The 20722-nt window shown below is 35.4% G+C and overlaps 1 protein-coding gene across 1 annotated transcript in view; it reads left to right on the forward strand.

The window, feature by feature from the left end:
* Positions 1 to 20722, forward strand: part of LOC148950950 (chloride channel protein 2-like) — a 256866-nt gene that overhangs the window by 187577 nt on the left and 48567 nt on the right. Inside the window, exon 9 of the mRNA XM_089090525.1 lies at positions 383 to 520. Within this exon, the coding sequence (XP_088946651.1) occupies positions 383 to 520 (138 nt within the window). The remainder of the gene's footprint in view (positions 1 to 382; positions 521 to 20722) is intronic.

Genomic DNA, 20722 nt, shown 5'->3' on the forward strand with positions numbered 1-20722 from the left:
CCCCTTCCCAAATTAATGCTACTGATAGCATTCAAAAAGAGGATTCGTAAATACATAATCTGTAAAATAGAGGAGATGCTCAATAGTTTATGTCGTTTACCTGCTGAGACGAACGGGCTCAGGGTGAACGGGCTAAAATCAAGCATGGTAAATGATGACTAAGAGTAGCAGGCAGAAGTGGTAGATATGGGGGCTCAAACCTGTGCTCACGAACACCATGCAGTGCTCAACGCCAAGAACCCATGTTAAATTCTAGGCTCGATTTAATCAACTCTTTTCTCCAAAAAGATGTAGCACACAAAATAAAGGAAAAACATTAAGGTTAAGTAAAAAACGAACTTTATGATTTTATCTTGAGCTAAAACTCAATTTTCTTTTGTAGATTACGACTCTCTTTTCAAATTTCACATGGACTTCAGATGATATGTCTCTAAAAGACAGCGAAGTTGTACAAAAATGGATACAGAAAGACAGCGATTCAAATTTGTTTCAAAATCTTGCCCTATTCAGCTTTGTTAATGTAAGTTTTTAGTTTCAGATTGTTAAAGCAACTTTTCAGAAGAAACATGTGTTATATGATCGCTTGTTAAAAGATACGTCTGTCATATCATCTTATATATGAAGATGTAGTTTTTGTCGGAAATTGCATTTTATTTTAGCATTATCTTATGTTACTTACTAAAGGCGCTAGATATAGAAACTAGCTTTCAAATGAGCCGTTCAACACCTCTCTAAGATGTTACAGTCTCCAATAGTGGCGACAAGAAACATAGACAACAAGTCGGATCTCTTCTTATATTAATCTTAAAAAAAAATTCACAAAATAAGTTTTTCAAAGAAAAGTAAAGAACTCCATTAAACCAAAAATGAGCAAAAATAAAATCAAATAATCTACCAAGCGTGAAACTACCACAAATCAGCATCAACATATACCCTCTTAAAAATCTGGACTCAAATAGGAGGGTTTAATATCGTTCATTCCTCTTTTATTTGATTTCAAATATTAAAATTGACATCGGTCGCAGAAAAATCTGTTTACTTTCTTTGATAGCTTGCATATATTTAATCTTCTTCGACTTGCTTGGATTTTAAGAGCAGAAGTAGCCCCGAAAGTTTCAATATAATACCTTTAGTAGTTCTTGGGATACTGCTGAGATTCCTTACTGAGAATCAACATTAACGCAATACATTTTGATTTAACCACACCGTAAAACCTGTACCCTAGGGGATCGTGGGGGTTTGCCACCCTTAAACATGTAATGTTCTGAACTTTAAATTACGCTGAATAAAATGGTTATCTTTAAAATTTGATTGAATGTGTTTGGGGAAATGGTGGGCATGAGAGGGGGGTTAATTACTCTTCACTCACTTTCGACTATTAAAAAGGGCCATTTTAATTTCCAAACAAATGAGCCTTTTTTGAAATTTTTACAACAACTTTTTATATAAACCTTATATGCCCCCAGGACATAACTTACAACCCTTGCACAGAGGACTCTAAGGGGGTTATCATCCTAAAAGACCTAATTTCCAGAACTTTCGACTACGTCGAACAAATTGGGTCGCTTAAAATTTAGACTGGCTGTGTTTGGGGAAATGGAGGGTGTGAGAGGGGGGTTAGTTGCCCTCCAATCACTTTTTACTATTAAAAAAGACACTAGCCCTTGCAGTTTCCAATCGAATGAGCCCTTTTTGAAGTTTCTACGATAACGCGTTCTATAAAAACCTTATATGCCCCCAGGGCATAACTTACAACCCTTGTTCTGAGGGCAGTGAGGTGGTTGTCATCCTCAAAAACATAATTTACAGAGCATAAAACTACGTTGAATAAAATGGCTATCTCAAAATTTTGATTGGATGTGTTTGGGGGAAAGGTGGGCGTGAGAGGAATGTTAGTTTCCCTCCAATCACTTTCGACTATTAAAAAGGACATAGCCCTTTGAATTTCCAATCGAATGAACCTATTTTGAAGTTTCTACGACAACGCCTTCTATAAAGACCTTATATGCCCCCAGGGCATAACTTACAACCCTTGCCCTGAGGGCTGGGGGGGTGTCTTCCTCAAAGACATAATTTCCAGAACCCTTGCCCCGAGGGTTGTGGGGGAGTGTCCTCCTCAAAAACATATTTTCTATCTACAAATCAACTACGCTGAACAAAATGGCTATCTCAAATTATTGATTGGATGTGATTGGGGGAATGATGGGCTTGGGGGGGGGCGAGTTGCCCTCCAATCACTGTTGACTATTAAAAAGGGCACCAACCCTTTGAATTTCCAATCAAATGGGCCTTTTTTGAAGTTTATACGACAACGCCTTCTATAAAAACCTTATATGCCCCCAGGGCCTAACGTACAACCCTTACCCTGAAGGCTGTGGGAGAGTGTCCTGCTCAAAAACATAATTCCTATGTGGAAATCAACTACGCTGGACAAAATGGCTATCTCAAAATTTTGATTGGATGTGTTTTGGGAAATGGTGGGCGTGGAAGGGGTGTTAGTTGCCTTCCAATCACTTTCGACTTATTAAAAAGCGCGCAAACCACTCCAATTTCCAATCGAATGAGCCCTTTTTAAAGTTTCTACGACAACTTCTTCGATACGAAGTGCCCTGTTCTAAAGGACAAAAATAATACGTTTTGCCAACATCGTTCCTATATGCCCCCGTGGCATAACTTAAAACCCTTGCCCCGAGGGTTGTGGGGGAGTGTCATCTTCAAAAACATATTTTCTATCTGGAAAACAACTACTCTGAACAAAATAACTATCTCAAAATTTTGATTGGATGTGTTTGGATGAATAATAGGCTTGGGGGGGGGCTAGTTGCCCTCCAATCACTTTCTACTATTAAAAAGGGCACTAGCTCTTTGAATTTCCAATCGAATGAGCCCTTTTTTGATGTTTCTACGATCACTTTCGACTATTAAAAATTAAAATCACTTTCGACTATTAAAAAGGGCACAAGCCACTCCAATTCCCAATTGAATCAACTCTTTTTGAAGTTTCCGTGACAGATTTTTCGATAAAAAGTGCCCTGCTTTAAAGCAAACATATAATAATACACATTGTCAACATCGTTCTTACCATCAGAGCATAAGTTAAAACCCTTGCATCGAAGATTGTGGCGGAGTTTCCTCCCCAAAAACATATTTTCTATCTGGAAATCAACTACTCTGAACAAAATAGCTATCTCAAAATTTTGATTGGATGTGTTTGGATGAATAATAGACTTGGGGGAGGGGCTCTAGTTGCCCTCCAATCAATTTCGACTATTAAAAAGGGCACTAGCTCTTTTAATTTCCAATCGAATGAGCCCTTTTTTTATGTTTCTACGATCACTTTCGACTATTAAAAATTAAAATCACTTTCGACTATTAAAAAGGGCACAAGCCACTCCAATTCCCAATTGAATGAGCCCATTTCGAAGTTTCTACGACAACTTCTTCGATACGAAGTGCCTTGCTCTAAAGGAAAAAAATAATGAATGATGCATTTTGCCAACATCGTTCTTATATGCCCTCAGGGCATAACTTAAAACCCGTGCCCCGAGGGTTGTGGGGGAGTGTCCTCCTCAAAAACATATTTTCTATCTAGAAATCAACTACGCTGAACAAAATGGCTATCTCAAAATACGGAGTGGATGTGTTTGGGGGAATGATGGGCTGGGGGGGGATGCTAGTTGCCCTCCAATCACTTTCGACTATTAAAAAGGATACTAGCCACTCCAATTTCCAATCGAATGAACCCTTTTTGAAGTTTCTACGACAACTCCTTCGATATGAAGTGCCCGTGTATGGAGGAAAAAAAACATTGTGCCCACATCGTTCTTTACTTAGGCAGGGCTATCACGATGTCTATGATATGAGACCAAAATGTATTTATTTAAACAAACGAGCAGCTAAAACAAAATATAATACATTAAGATGTTTATAATGAAATCTTCGACCAGCACTAATATATTCAAGCTCGTAACTTGATGGATGTTCACCCCTTCAGAAGCCTAAAATGATGCAGATTTCCTGTAAATTAATTTAATAATATACCCACTACCCATCCAACCAATGTTCTACAGTACAATTATTTTAAAGTCTGTTGCAATTTTTTTTCGGAAATACAATTGGCAAGCCAAGATCTTGATTCTTATGCAGAAAAACCGTAATAACTGCAAATATTTTTTTATTAGCTAATAAAAAATCAGTAACCCAAATAAAATGAACAGAAAAAATTTTTAAAAAAAATCCAGTAAGAAGTTTTTCGAAAAAAGTAAGGAGCTGCATAAAACCAAGGCGAGCAAAACAAATTAAAATAATAATTCAAACTTAAAAGGAACAAAAATAACTATCAATGAATAAAATGAGACGCAAAACAAACAGATATTGAACAATCAAATCAAACTTAAAACAAACATAAATTACCAAAAACAGGAGACGGACCTACACCCCTAAGCCTACTAAAAATCAGAGCGTCATTTCCGCTCTATTGAACGACTAAAGATACTATTATGCATCCAGGGTTTCAAAAAAACTTACCTGAAATATCCCAAGGATGGCTGTGATGTTAAGTTAAAATTTTCAGGAAATGATGAAACAAAGAAACTATATGCATCCATGGTATCATAAAGACTTATCTGAAGTATCCCAAGAATGGCTGTGGTATTAGGTTAAAACTTTCTGGGAATTTTGAGGGGGATGTTGAATCAAATCAAAAGATACTAGGTTCAAAAAGGTTGCCATAAGGGTGTATGTCCGATATTTCAGGGACAGCTTTACTTGAAATTTTCTGAGAATATTGAGAGGAGCTTTAAACTATATAAAAAGACACTATGTATATCCAGGTTCTTAATAATCCATATATTTACATCTTAGGAATAGCTAAAATTATTAGGTAGAAACTTCCATGGAATTTTAAGGAAGATAATGAACTAAATCAAAATACACTTATATGTATCTAGGTTGTCAAAATGATATGTCTTCAGTATCTCAAGGGCGTCTAAAGGTTTTAAGTGAATGCGGAGGGGAATATTAAACTGAATCAGAAGACACTATGTAGTATGTGCATCCAAGTTGTCAAAATGGTGTATCTGTAATATCTCCCATAGGTAGGGTAATTAAGTTAAAATTTTCAGGGAATGCTAAACTCAATTAAAAGATATTTCCTGCACCCAGATTGGCAAAATGAATTCTTTTTTGCGCCATACCAAGCATATTTTCACGTCAAATTCACAAGTAAAAGAATTCAGAGGCAGATATAAGGGTAGTTGAGTGACCCTTCTAAAATATGTTTGTTCTCTTATGTCCAAGTCTAACCTTGTTCCAGCAGGAATCGATTCCTGGACCCCGCATTACCAAGTAGAGCATCAATCCACTGTGCTGTCGCAGGGTTACTAATATAGGCAGGCAAATAGACTGTCTCCCCCCCCCCCCCTCAACTAATTGTAAACCTTGTAAAAGGTATTGGATAAATTGCAGTTTATTGAAAACCATATATATATATTAAATTTTTTTATAATTGTAACGTTGAAAAATGAGACATTTCTGTTCAGTAAAATCTTAAATCTGGAATTGCTGAGATTTTCATGAACAAATATCATTATATATTAAACATTCTATTTATTTTCAACATTTCTTTCCTGTCATTTTGATAATTATAGTATTATTTTGTTTTTTGTCGATGTTTTGGAAAACTAAACCAACTTTTCAAAACACTTAGAGGTTTCCAATTCAATACCCTTTAGAAGGTTTACGGGTGGGGGAGGGTCTGTAGCCAAACTCCTTGTCTGTAGTAACTTCTGTCCGTTTCAGTTTGACTTGAGTACTCACTTGAACTTCTACTTGTTTTAGGATTTTTGAGCTGATCTATATCGGTATCTCTTATCTCTGTGTTTGATGTGGTTATTTATTGTAATTTCTGTTCGTTTTGGGTTTCATTTATTCTTAATAGTAGTTTCTGGTCGTCTTTAGCATGAATTATAATAGGGCTTTTATTTCCTTGAAATAAATAGGGCTTTTTACTTTTCTTTGAAAGACTTCTTTATCTTTTCTTTTTAAATTAATCCATAATAAATACATAGCACTAGTGCAGAAATCAGCCGAGGTCCTGAATTATCTTAAATCGCATTTCAGCAAGTTAAGGTCATGAAAACCATTGAACTGTATTCAGGTTTCCATATTCTTTGCAGCCTTTTTTTCTGGTGGCAACCAAAAACGGTATCATGCTTTGATTATTTAAATACAAGTCTACGCTTAGAATTATATATAAAATATGAAAAAGTCTTCGATTTTCTTAACTGAAACCTAGTAAAGAGCGAACGAGATGCCGAATGTTTTTTGAAGCTAGTGTCTATAGAAGTATCACTAAAGTCGTTTATTCCATACATAGAGATATTTTCGGATTGATGTAAATGACGTCAAATGGCATAACGTCATTAATACGTTAAATAGTATAACTTCGTTTATATAGGGTATAAACGAAATGATACCCTGTAAATGAAATCATTTCTTGGTATTCAGAAATCATACCCCAAGTTTAGTGCTATTAAAGCAACTTTGTAAAAAAAAAAAATGGACGTAGACATTGTTATTTATTTTATTTATTTATTTTCCCTCGAAATTAAGGAGCATATAGCATACATAAGTGAAATTTCAAAAGAAAAACGAAATACTTCAACAAAAGAAAGAAAGTATTGATGTAAAATAGGTTTAATAACATAACTGAATAAAATACTTGAGAAAAACACACAACAAAAAATCAAACATAACTTGAATTCTGGAAAAAACGGGAAAAGGTTGTGCATAAAGAGAAAATTTCCGACTTATGTTAAAAATTATCCCTGTTATTCTTAGCTAATTCCAACTGCTCTTTAATTTTAAATCTCAAAACTAATTCAGTGTTACTAAAAGAAATTGGAAAACCAAGTAAAATTTTACCGTATTTAAGATAGGAAACGTGAATCGAAGACAAATTGCAGATCTTAAAATCTCGGATAAGAAGAGCAGGACAGAGAACATGGGGGAGGGCAACTGCATTAAAAAGAGAACCCAATATATCACTACGATAGATACCACGAAGCCGTATTATTAAGCCACCCTGTTACACAGGGTAAAATATGATTCTCCCGGGTTTTCAAGAGGGTGGGGTCAATGCAGCACAAAGAATTCGAACTCTAGTGGCATACTTTTCATTTTGATTTACTTCTGTTTCCGAATGTTGCAGGTTTTCTACCTTAACTAGCCTAAAATAGCCAATCAGTAGTCCTATTATGACTAGTTAAATCGCAGCGTGAAATAAATCTTGGCAATAGCTAAATCATGATGTGAATGAGCCTGAAAATAATCAATTATATCCTGTCCATACTATTTACGTCTTCTTCAAGCGGAAGTATCAATGACCAGAAGAAAAAGAAACATTTTATATTCTCTTGCATTTAGCTCTCGGGTTTTCCACGTAAGTGAACTTGAAAATAAATCCTTCAGTAAGGTTATAAATTAACTAACAAGAGGTTGTCAATCTTTTAAGGGAAGCTGATACTAATTACAGTAGTAGATAACCGTGCAACGAATTTTCACGAAAAGTAGAAGTTTTGGTGGAAGAGATGTTTAAGATTAAGCTTTTTAATCTAACATACAGTTATAAAGGTTTTATTTTAAATTCTGTACATGTTACAAACTATAGGAAAATGAGCTAAGCGAGAATATAGAACTTCTAGCTTTTTTGGATATCACCTTTTCTACATTATGGGCTTTAGGCCTTTGAAAGTTTGCCAGGAATAATCTAAATGATCTAACTCAACAGTAAAAATTTAAAATTTCACATTCAAGCGTTTTCCCCATTTCCAGAATTTTCCTTCCTTTCGAAATCTCAAAACTTTTGCCTATTTGTGTATAATTATCTTGCTGATAAGATTAATCGGTTCTAGGCGAATACCCCCCGGAAAATACCCACCCCCGTGGAAAATAAGGCGGTACTCCTTTAGTATACCTACTCTTGTATATACTGCTAGTTTGGTTAATGCTAATGAAATAAATTAAAATAGGATGACTATATAATAGTTTAGAAACAAATTTGGGCTATATATTTGCAAATTAGGGTGGGGGGGGGGGCAAAGCATAGCATATATTAAATACGTAACCTACTCTAACCTAACCTAGGTACCGCCCCCCCCCCAAAAGAAAACAAACACAATAGAACACTTTAAATATCGTATACGCAATTAAAACCACGCTATACATTGCATTTCTCTACAGTTGTGTGTTGAACTATCCCGTAAAAACGGGTTTTTCATAGCGTCTCCAGTTTGAGATATATAAAAGAGTAGGTATACTAAAGGAGTACCAATAAGGCTTTCCAAATTTGAAAATTTTATTTGAGTTTTATTTTTTTAATTTCTTGGGGGGAAGGGGGTATTTTGTGCGGGGGTATTTTCCGGGGAGTATTTTATGGGGGGGGGGTATTTTCCGGGGGGGGGGTAAACGCCGGCCACCAGATTAATCAGTTTCCTCCCACAAAAAAGACTCTTATTTTCGTTCTCTGCACTCCAAGATCGCAAGTTGGAGGGTTAATTGCCTCCTTAGGTTTAAAAAAATATCTTTTTTTTTATATTATTATTGAAAATATCTTTCTTAGTATTTTCACTAAAACAAAACAAGAAAACTGGCTCCCTCCCTCCCCTCCCCCCTAGTATTGAAAAATACTTTTTACCCCTTCCCCATATTTTTGTAAATTGGCAGCCCTGCTATACTCAAGCATTAGTTCAAATATACGGGGGGGGGGGGTAAAAACTAGCTTTAATGTCAGTTTTAATGGGTCTAAAAAAACATCAGAGAAAATTCGTTTTTGTTTATTTAATATAAATTATAGCGGCACTTCCGTGTTATAGCGACCGCACTCAAGCTCTTGATCTGATTAAAACCGGGTTCTCTGACTGCATTCGGAGATAATTAGCTTACTCATAGTGAGATAACTACTATACAGGCATATTTTAATTAAATATTTAATATATGAGTTGGTTAGGTATTTAATAAAGTGCGTTCTGGGTGGTCTTAATTCTCTGCTGTAGTTTCCATAATTTTGTAACTAAACTAATATATTTTCATCGTATTTTGGTATGTCTCATTAGTATTAACCTAACTTCATTTCCTTGGTGTGGTCGCTATAACATGTAAGTACCATTTTAGCCAAACCAAAAATATTCAAATAGAGCCAACAGAGAGCTAAGCTCGAATCGAACCCTAACCTATTATCAAAACAAATTTTATGATCCACCAAAATACACAAATAAAATAAAACAAGAAAAATTAGTTATTCAAAGTTTATTCCTATTTCTAGATTCTCTCTTTATCCCAATCGTAGAAATTTTGTCAACTATAATCTTCCAGTACACCAATGAAATGCTATTCACAATCCCTTGTTCAAACTCACTGCAGCCGTCTTAATTGTGTTTTAACAAAACCCTTTTAATTTAATCTTAAAGCTTAAATACTTCCTTGGAGAAAACATAATGGGGTCTACTTTGAAAAGCTAAGGGTGTAAAAACGCTAATAAAATAATCATATTTCCCATAGTCCCGGTAATAACTATGATAAAACGGAGAATGTCTCTTATGGTGCCTCTATATTTGGATTTGTGCCAATTCAAGTGGTCTGGGTTTTGAAATTTAACGATCCATTTGTCAGATCTTCCTAATGTACAAAATAAAATGAAAAAATATCGCCAAGTTCACTTATTTTATAGCCTTTATATTAAGTATTGCAGGAGACAGGTTTTTGGAACAAACCATGATGTGAAACGTATATTCTTCAAAAATATAATTTTTCTCTTGTCTTTTTCTATGATTTTTTTTCTTTTCTTTTGCAAAATTATTTGATTTTCAATGGCAGTGAGGGAAAAAAGAACCAATAAATGTATCCATATGGCGGCAGTGAAATTAAAATAAGATTAATTAGGAAGTTCTAAATTTGACAGCGAAATGTTCTCTTTGAGTGAAAAACGTCCATATGTTCTAAAATCCTTCAGCCGAAGTCCAAAAGTTTACGTACAGTCACTCCATTGGCGTCAATTGGGGCGGAAGGGAAGAAATTTTACCCCTAAGAGTTTTTATTTGACGCTAACCTAGCTTTTGAAAAATACCCTTTTTCAGTTTTTTCATTGAAAAACTATTTGTTATAGTACTTTCTTTGATAAAATCAAAAGAAATTACTTCTCCTTGGTTTAAAAAAAAAACATTCCCACCTGCCTATACTAATTTCCATTAATAGACGCCAAAAAACCAGTAAAACTCACATCTAAACATAAAACGTAATCCTGAACAATTTTGGTCGCCAAATAGTTGATGCATTTTAATCAGAATATACAATGTCTACTTTCGTCATTTTTGTCAATTGCTTCTTTAATAGATTATATCGGTTTGGCAATTGAACCACTCACGTACATTTATGCCACTTGTTTCTTCAAAATACCAAGGAAAATTGTGATTCTCTAAGATTTTTTCGGGTTGTTTCAACATTAGGAAGTAATTAGGGCAGCATCACATTTTCGTCAATGTTGCCACGCACCGTGAAAACAAATGACAAAACCCAATTAGTGCAGCTAAATTTGAAAATACTTTTCATCTGAAATTCAAACATTAAAAACAAGCTGATTCACAAGGACAGCTACACCCTCAACGAAAGCTACATATTCAAAGCTATACTTACGTGAGTAGTAATGCATCTATATATTTGAACCCTACGCCTGAGGCATGAATATGCGTGTAGTTTAACCGGTACATTGGCTTACCAGGGTCAATCACCTATTACTATGAACTCTACATGGGTTGGCAGACAGGTTTTATATTATGACACTAATTTTTTGGAGGTCAAACTCATGGATACATGTTTATTTTTTTTTTTTATTTTTTTTTTAACTGGTATTTTTTCAATGAAGCCCATAACACTTTGCAGAAACCCGTGAATGTAGGACTGAAAGTCCGTTCGTACTATATCTGAATCCAATTACTAATCAAGTTAGTGTGACCGCCATTTTTTTATCTGGTTAGGTGGGTATAATCTGGTTTTGGTTCGTTATTGTGAGAGGGTTACTCAATTTACATCTTGGTGTTAACTGGGCGATGACTTAGTCTAATTGCGTAGGTACTAAAGGTACATTTGAAGGTGGAGAAAAAAAGGGCTAATTAGTGATTGGATAATTTTAACAAGAAATGACTGAAGTGTTTTGGAGGAGATGGGATGAATGTGTACTGTATAATACACAAGTGATGATTTTCACAGTGTTGTCAATTTTAAATAGTTTAGAAATAAAAAAATTTAACAAGAAATGGCTGAAAAGTGTTTTGAGGGAGTTGAGTTGCACGAGGGATGACTTGCACGAGGGTTCAGGTACATGCAGATTCAGTTACACGGGGATTAGTTAAATGGGGTCGAGTTGCACGAGGATTCAGTAGCAAGGAGGTTCAGTTGTACGGGGTTTCGGTTATACAGGGGTTCAGTTACATTGGGGGTTCAGTTGCACGGGGGGGTATCTGCTATAAAAAACACTTCATTCTAAACAAATACGAACATTTTGAAAAGCAGACAAAAAAATGGACACTATAATCAGAATTATTTGATTAACATTTAAAAAGGGGTAATGAGATATGTGATCTGTATAATACACTAGTGATGTTTGATAAGTATTGTTAATTTAAAATTGGATCTAATGTTCCATTCGGCCCCCAATTTATGTGGACAGGGTGGGGTGGGGTCAATTATGGAGGGAAAACATCTGCATCAAGGGGAAGGCTCAGAGACCCTTCGTTACCACATTTCCGAGGGCAGGGGAGGGGGAGAAGGTGATAGTATTCCAATACAATAATTCAAGCATAATAGAATTTATGCTCCTAGTGGAAGCTCGTAAAACCCTTCCTCCTCCCCGCGCTAGGATTATTGCCTGGCTGTACCTCTAAATAAAGAGAATTAAGGTGATATTATTCCGATACAATAAGTCAAGTATAGTAGAATTTATGCTCCTAGTGGAAGCTCGTAAAACCCTTCCCCCTCCCCGCGCTAGGGTTATTGCCTGGCTGTGACAATGGATATTATCTCTAAATACAGAGAATTAAGGTGATAGTTTTCCGATACAATAAGTCAAGTATAATAGAATTTATGCTCCTAATGGAAACTCGTAAAACCCTTCCCCTTCCCCGTGCTAGGATTATTGCCTAGCTGTGACAATTGATATTACCTCTAAATACAGAGAATTAAGGTGTTTATTATGTGTGATTTTTTCTTTACTTGGTGGACTCGTAAAACCCTTCCCCCTCCCCGCGCTAGGATTATTGCATGGCTGTGACAATGGATATTATCTCTAAATACAGAGAGTTAAGGTGATAGTATTCCGATACAATAAGTCAAGTATAATAGAATTTATGCTCCTAGTGGAAGCTAGTAAAACCCTTCCCCCTCCCCCCGCTAGGATTATTGCCTATCTGTGACAATAGATATTATCTCTAAATACAGAGAATTAAGGTGATAGTATTCCGATACAATAAGTCAAGTGTAATAGAATTTATGCTCCTAGTGGAAGCTCGTAAAACCCTTCCCCCTCCCCACGCTAGGGTTATTGCCTGGCTGTGACAATGGTTATTACCTCTAAATACAGAGAATTAAGGTGATATTTTTCCGATACAATAAGTCAAGTATAATAGAATTGATGCTCCTAGTGGAAACTCGTAAAACTCTTCCCCCTCCCCGTGCTAGGGTTATTGCCTGGCTGTGACAATGGATATTACCTCTAAATACAGAGAATTAATGTGATAGTATTCCGATACAATAAGTCAAGTATAATAGAATTTATGCTCCTAGTGGAAGCTCGTAGCACCCTTCCCCCTCCCCGCGCTAGGATTATTGCCTGGCTGTGACAATGGATATTACCTCTAAATACAGAGAATTAAGGTGATAGTATTCCGATACAATAATTCAAGCATAATAGAATTGACGCTCCTAGTGGAAACTCGTAAAACCCTTCCCCCTCCCCGCACTAGGATTATTGCCTGGCTGTGACAATGGATATTATCTCTAAATACAGAGAATTAAGGTGATAGTATTCCGATACAATAAGTCAATTATAATAGAATTTATGCTCCTAGTGGAAGCTCGTAAAACCCTTCCCCCTCCCCACGCTAGGAGTATTGTCTAGCTGTGACAATGGATAGTGCCTCTAAATACATATAATTAAGGTGCTAGAATTTTTGCTCCAAGAGGAACCTCGTAAAACCATTCCCCCTCTCCCGCGCTAGGATTTTTGCCTAGCTGTGACAATGGATATTACCTCTAAATACAGAGAATAAAGGTGATAGTATTCCGATACAATAAGTCAAGTATAATAGAATTTATGGTCCTAGTGGAATCTCGTAAAACCCTTCCCCCTCCCCACGCTAGGATTATTGCCTAGCTATGACAATGGATATTACCTCTAAATACAGAGAATTAACGTGATAGTATTCCGATACAATAAGTCAAGTATAATAGAATTGATGCTCCTAGTGGAAGCTCGTAAAACCCTTCCCACTCCCCGCGCTAGGATTATTGCCTAGCTGTGACAATGGATATTACCTCTAAATACAGAGAATTATGGTGATAGTATTCCGATACAATAAGTCAAGTATACTAGAATTTATGCTCCTACTTGAAGCTCGTAAAACCCTTCCCACTCCCCGCAAGAGGATTATTTCCAAGCTTGGACACTGGATATTACCTCTAAATACAGAGAATTAAGGTGATAGTATTCCGATACAATAAGTCAAGTATAATTGAGTTTATGCTCCTAGTGGAACCTCGTAAAACCCTTCCCCCCCTCTCCCGCACTAGGATTATTGCCTAGCAGTGACAATGGATATTACCTCTAAATACAGAGAATTAAGGTGATAGTATTCCGATACAATAATTCAAGTTTAATTGATTTTATGCTCCTTGTGGAAGCTCGTAAAACCATTCCCCCTCCCCGCGCTAGGAGTACTGCCTAGCTATGACAATGGATATTACTTCTAAATACAGAGAAATAAGGTGATACTATTCCTAGACAATTATTCAAGTATACTATTCCTGATGCTTCTAGTGGTAACTAGTAGAACCCTTCGCACTCACTGCGCTCGAATTAATGCATATCTGTGACCCTGGATCTAACCTCTATATACATAGACTCGTGTTGATAGTATCCCGATACAATAAATCAAGTATAATAGAATTTATGCTCCTAGTGGAAGCTTGTAAAACCCTTCCCCCTGTAAAATCTAAGCTAATAAGGGTTTTTGACTGTAAACTCTAGTTTGTTGAAAGAAAATTATGGAAAATACAATTCTCTGGTTCAAATGTGAAACTTAAGTCCTTTTTTGGATTGAAAAATAAAACTATATCCGTAAAATCTGAACTAATAATTCAATATTTTTTTCATAAAAACAAACTATTTTTTTTTTTAAACTTCTAAATTTTTCAACTTAATTTTTTTTTTTTTTTTGTATCTATCTTAAAATGTCAAAGTATGCTTACGGTTCTAACAATTGCGCTCTATGATTGGTCAAAGACACGATGTGGCTTTCCCACTGATATTCTATGACTGCTTATCGTCACTACCTAGTCTACTGCATGTATTAAATCAGTATTTTTTACACAGTGGAACGATAAACACATAAGTCATATCTTTAAAAAAAGAAAGTGAATATGGAACATTTTAATAGAGGGTGTTCACATAACAATGTTATTGTAGCATTACATGCCTACCAGGAGAAGTATTTAAACTATGAAACAGGTAAAAGTGGTAGTACTATTGGAAATGTATGCGTGCCTTGTCATGACAGTAAGGAATTAAATTTCTTTTGGATACCGAAAAAATTCAGGAATATAAAGATGAAACGATGAAGAACAAAGCACCAGCAAACATTACTGGCATTGATCAAACAGTCAACGAATCAAATAATAGCAAAGACGAAAAGCATATTGAGCCTGTTCATGAGACACCAGTAAAAATTGTGTATGATTCAAAATGGAATAATGATTATTCTACTGATTGCGAACTAAGAGACGACAATAACTACAATATCAAGAGAGAACATGGTGAACTATTTTATGGAACAGATTCAAAATGTCCAAAGTTAATCATTGATATTAATAACGTATCATAATATATTTTTGTATTAATATTCTACATAGCATTATTTCATTAAAAATATTACATTGTTACGTGTTCATTATTTTTTAGAGTAAGCTAGCGTATCAAGCGTTTAGAATGTATATTAAATCATCGAATATGTAGGAAAAGGAATTTGCCTACATATATTGTTCGACACACTATTTGAGTAAAATCTGAGCTATTAAGGGTTTTTGACCGTAAACTCTAGTTTTTTTTTTTTGTAAGAAAATTATTGAGTTAATAATCTATGGTTCAAATGCGGAACTTAAGTCTATTTTTGTATCCAACAATAAAACTATTTCCGTAAAATCTGAGTTAATAAGGCTTTTTCGACCGTAAACTCTAGTTTCTTGTAAGTAAATTATGTGAAATACATTTTTGTACGTATCTTAAAATGATAGAATATTATTCTAGAATTCACCTCTTGGGTACACAATACAGAAATTACAAAAAAATTGTAATACTTCCCCCCAAACTCAAATTTTCCAAAATTCTACTATAGAAGCTTTTAAAATATTTCTAAAGCACTAGTAGATAGAGCGCTAAAATATCAGAATCGACTTCAAAGGACACGTTATATCACGGGAAGTGGTTTTGAAAATCCCCCTTCCCCCCAAACTCAAAATTTTCCAAAATTCTACTTTGAAAGCTTTTAAAATATTTCTAAAGCACTAGTAGATAGAGTGCTAAAAACATCAGAATCGACTTCAGAGGACATGTTATATCACGGGAAGAGGTTTTGAAAATCCCCCTTCCCCCCAAACTCAAAATTTTCCAAAATTCTACTTTAGAAGCTTTTAAAATATTTCTAAAGCACTAAAAGATACAGTTCTAAAAACATCAGAATCGACTTCAGAGGACACGTTATATCACGGGAAGAGGTTTTGAAAATCCCCCTTCCCCCCAAACTCAAAATTTTCCAAAATTTTACTTTAGAAGCTTGTGTGTGTCTCTTTGGGCTTTTTGTGTCTCTCTTCGGACTGTGTGTATGTCTCTACAAATGTAGAAAAACCCATGTGGGTGAGTTTAAATAAAAAAAATTTAACAAGAAATTACTGAAAAGTGTTATTCTTTGGTTCAAATATAGAAAAAACCCGTGTGAGTGAGTTAAAAGAGAAAATTTTTTTAACAGGAAATGACTGAAAAGTGTTTTGGAGGAGATGGCTTGATTGACAGAAAGATGTATTAGCGAAGATATAGTGGAGGGCGACAATGTCTTCAAAGTCAAGGCTATAAGAAAAAAAGTTCCGAATATTGTTGTCGGTTTGTAGTTTACGCACTAATATCAATATCAGTAATGATTCTATTTGAACTTTCTCCAAGTTGATCAAATTGGTCTCTAAACGGTTCATGATAAAAAAAATAGTTTGGGACAAGACAAAAAAATCTAAAATAATTTCATGAAATCATTTTCAACACTAGGAGAAGTTTTTTTTTTTTTTTGTGTGTGTAAGTTTTTATGTGTGTATTTGTAAGTTGTGTGTGTGTGTGTGTGTGTAAGCTTTTTTTTGTGTTTGTAATTTTTTTTTTGTGTGTGTGTAAATTTTGTGTGTGTGTGTGTGTGTGTGTGTGTGTGTAAGTTTTTTTTTGTGTGTGTGTTAGTTTTTTTTTTTTTGTGTGTGTAATTTTTTGTGTGTGTGTGTATTTTTTTGTTTTTTGTTAATTTTTTTTGTGTGTTTGAATTTTTGTGTGTGTGTGTAAGTTTTTGTGGGTGTGTATGTTTGTGTTTGTGTGTAAGTTTTTGTTTGTGTGTGTATTTGTTTGTGTGTGTGTGTGTGTGTGTGTAAATCTTTATGTGTGTGTGTAAGTTTCTGTGTGTGTGTATGGTTTTTGACCATAAACTCTAGTTTACTATAATAAAATTATGTAAAATAAAATTCTATAGTTCAAATGTGAAACTTAGTTCTTATGTGTGTGTGTAAGTTTTTGTGAGTGTGTAAGTTTTTGTGTGTGTGTGTAAGTTTTTGTGGGTGTGTAAGTTTTTGTGTTTGTGTAAGTTTTTGTGTGTGTGTGTGTAAGTTTGTGTGTGTGTGTGTGTGTGTGTGTGTGTAAGTTTTTATGTGTGTGTGTAAGTTTCTGTGTGTGTGTGTGTGTGTGTGTGATTTTTGACCATAAACTCTAGTTTCCTATAAGAAAATTATGGAAAATACAATTCTATCGTTCAAATGTGAAACTTAGTTCCATTCTCTGGTTCAAATGCTGAAAAACCCGTGTGGGTGAGTTGAAATAAAATTTTTTTAACAAGAATTGACTGAAAGCGTTTTGGGGGAGATGGTTTGATTGGCAGAAGGATGTATTAGTGAAGTTATAGTGGAGGGCGACATCATTTAGACACTTATACGAGGTTACGTGCGCGCACGTAACCTCGTCTAAATTAACCTTAAAAAAAATGAAATAAAGCTATGTCGACTTTGCATATTTTATTCAACATATCCGAGAAAGCGCTGGAGTGGAGCATTCCTGTCGACTTTTGGAGGATCTTTCTACAATTTTTCTATAACCAGACAATTTTCTCAAGGTCATAGCTTTTGACTGACAACACTAGAATCAACCCCAGATGGGGTCATGGGTTCGAGTCCCAAACCTGACAATTTTTTTCTTATTCTAAATATTTGGAAACAGCCTCTATTTCTGACCAAGAGCTTGAGAAAATTGCCTGATTATCGATAAATGGGGAAACATCCTCGAATCGCTACTGATATGATATTAGTGCGTAAACTACAAACTTACAAAAATATCCAGAACTTTTTTTTCTTATAGTCTTGACTTTGAAGACTTTGTCGCCCTCCACTATAACTTCACTAATACATCCTTCTGCCAATCAAACCATCTCCCCCAAAACGCTTTTCAGTCATTTCTTGTTAAATTTTTTTTTATTTCAACTCACCCACACGGGTTTTTCTGCATTTGAACCAGAGAATGGAATTAAGTTTCACATTTGAACGATAGAATTGTATTTTCCATAATTTTCTTATAGGAAACTAGAGTTTATGGTCAAAAATCACACACACACACACAGAAACTTACACACACACATAAAAACTTACACACACACAAAAACTTACACACACACACACAAAAACTTACAAAAACACAAAAACTTACACACACACAAAAACTTACACACACACACAGAAATTTAAACGCACACAAAAACTTACACACACATAAAAACTTACACACACACACAAAAACATAAACACACACAAAAAAAAACTTAAACACACACAAAAAAAAAACATACACAAACACATAAAAACTCACACACACACACACACACACACAAAAAAAAAAAATTTACACACACACAAAAAAAAAACTTACAAACACAAAAAAAAACTTACACACACACACACACACACACCTAAAACAAAAACAAATAAAAACTTAAACAAAAAAAAAAAAAAATTCTCTGATTGTTGAAAATGATTTCATGACATTATTTTAATTTTTTTTCTTGTCCCAAACTATTTTTTTTATCATGAACCGTTTAGAGACCAATTTGATCAGAGAATTCCGGTGATAGATCGGAATACTATCACCTTAATTCTCTGTATTTAGAGGTAATATCCATTGTCACAGCTAGGCAATAATCCTAGCGCGGGCAGGGGGAAGGGTTTTACGAGCTTCCACTAGGAGCATCAATTCTATTATACTTGACTTATTGTATCGGAATACTATCACCTTAATTCTCTGTATTTAGAGGTAATATCCATTGTCATAGCTAGGCAATAATCCTAGTGCGGGGAGGGGGAAGGGTTTTACGAGCTTCCACTAGGAGCATAAATTCTAGTATACTTGACTTATTGTATCGGAATACTATCACCTTAATTCTCTGTATTTAGAGGTAATATCCATTGTCACAGCTAGGCAATAATCCTCGAGCGGGAGTGGGGGGGAAAGAGTTTTACGAGGTTTCACTAGGAGCATAAATTCTATTATACTTGACTTAATGTATCGGAATACTATCACCTTAATTCTCTGTATTTAGAGGTAATATCCATTGTCACAGCTAGGCAATAATCCTAGCGCGGGGAGGGGGAAGGGTTTTACGAGCTTCCAGTAGGAGCATCAATTCTAGTATAATTGACTTATTGTATCGGAATACTATCACCATAATTCTCTGTATTTAGAGGTAATATCCATTGTCACAGCTAGGCAATAATCCTAGCGCGGGGAGTGGGAAGGGTTTTACGAGATTCCACTAGGAGCATCAATTCTATTATACTTGACTTATTGTATCGGAATGCTATCACCTTAATTCTCTGTATTTAGAGGTAATATCCATTGTCATAGCTAGGCAATAATCCTAGCGCGGGGAGGGGAAGGGTTTTACGAGCTTCCACTAGGAGCATAAATTCTAGTATACTTGACGTATTGTATCGGAATACTATCACCTTAATTCTTTGTATTTAGAGGTAATATCCATTGTCACAGCTAGGCAATTATCCTAGCGGGGGTGAGGGGGAAGGGTTTTACTAGGTTCCACTAGGAGCATAAATTCTATTATGCTTGAATTATTGTATCGGAATACTATCACCTTAATTCTCTGTATTTATAGATAATATCCATTGTAATAGCCAGGCAATAATCCTAGCGCGGGGAGGGGGAAGGGTTTTACGAGTTTCCACTAGGAGCATAAATTCTAGTATGCTTGACTTATTGTATCGGAATACTATCACCTTAATTCTCTGTATTTAGAGTTAATATCCATTGTCACAGCTAGGCAATAATCCTAGCGCGGGGAGGGGGAAGGGTTTTACGAGCTTCCACTAGGAGCATAAATTCTATTATACTTGACTTATTGTATCGGAATACTATCACCTTAATTCTCTGTATTTAGAGATAATATCCATTGTCACAGCTAGGCAATAACCCTAGCATGTGGAGGGGGAAGGGTTTTACGAGTTTCCACTAGGAGCATCAATTCTATTACACTTGACTTATTGTATCGGAATACTATCACCTTAATTCTCTGTATTTAGAGGTAATATCCATTGCCATAGCCAGGCAATAATCCTAGCGGGGGGAGGGGGAAGGGTTTTACGAGTTTCCACTAGGAGCATAAATTCTATTACACTTGACTTATTGTATCGGAATACTATCACCTTAATTCTCTGTATTTAGAGGTAATATCTATTGTCACAGATAGGCAATAAGCCTAGCGGGGGGAGGGGGAAGGGTTTTACGAGCTTCCACTAGGAGCATAAATTCTATTATACTTGACTTATTGTATCGGAATACTATCACCTTAATTCTCTGTATTTAGAGTTAATATCCATTGTCACAGCCAGGCAATAATCCTAGCGCGGGGAGGGGGAAGGGTTTTACGAGTCCACCAAGTAAAGAAAAAATCACACAGAATAAACACCTTAATTCTCTGTATTTAGAGATAATATCCATTGTCACAGCCAGGCAATAACCCTAGCGCAGGGAGGGAGAAGGGTTTTACGAGCTTCCACTAGGAGCATAAATTCTAGTATACTTGACTTATTGTATCGGAATACTATCACCTTAATTCTCTTTATTTAGAGGTACAGCCAGGCAATGACCCTAGCGTGGGGA

The sequence above is a fragment of the Artemia sp. Qi Xiang Cuo genome, chromosome 6 (assembly GCF_049724085.1).
Source record: "Artemia sp. Qi Xiang Cuo chromosome 6, ASM4972408v1, whole genome shotgun sequence".
NCBI classification, from domain to species: domain Eukaryota; kingdom Metazoa; phylum Arthropoda; class Branchiopoda; order Anostraca; family Artemiidae; genus Artemia; species Artemia sp. Qi Xiang Cuo.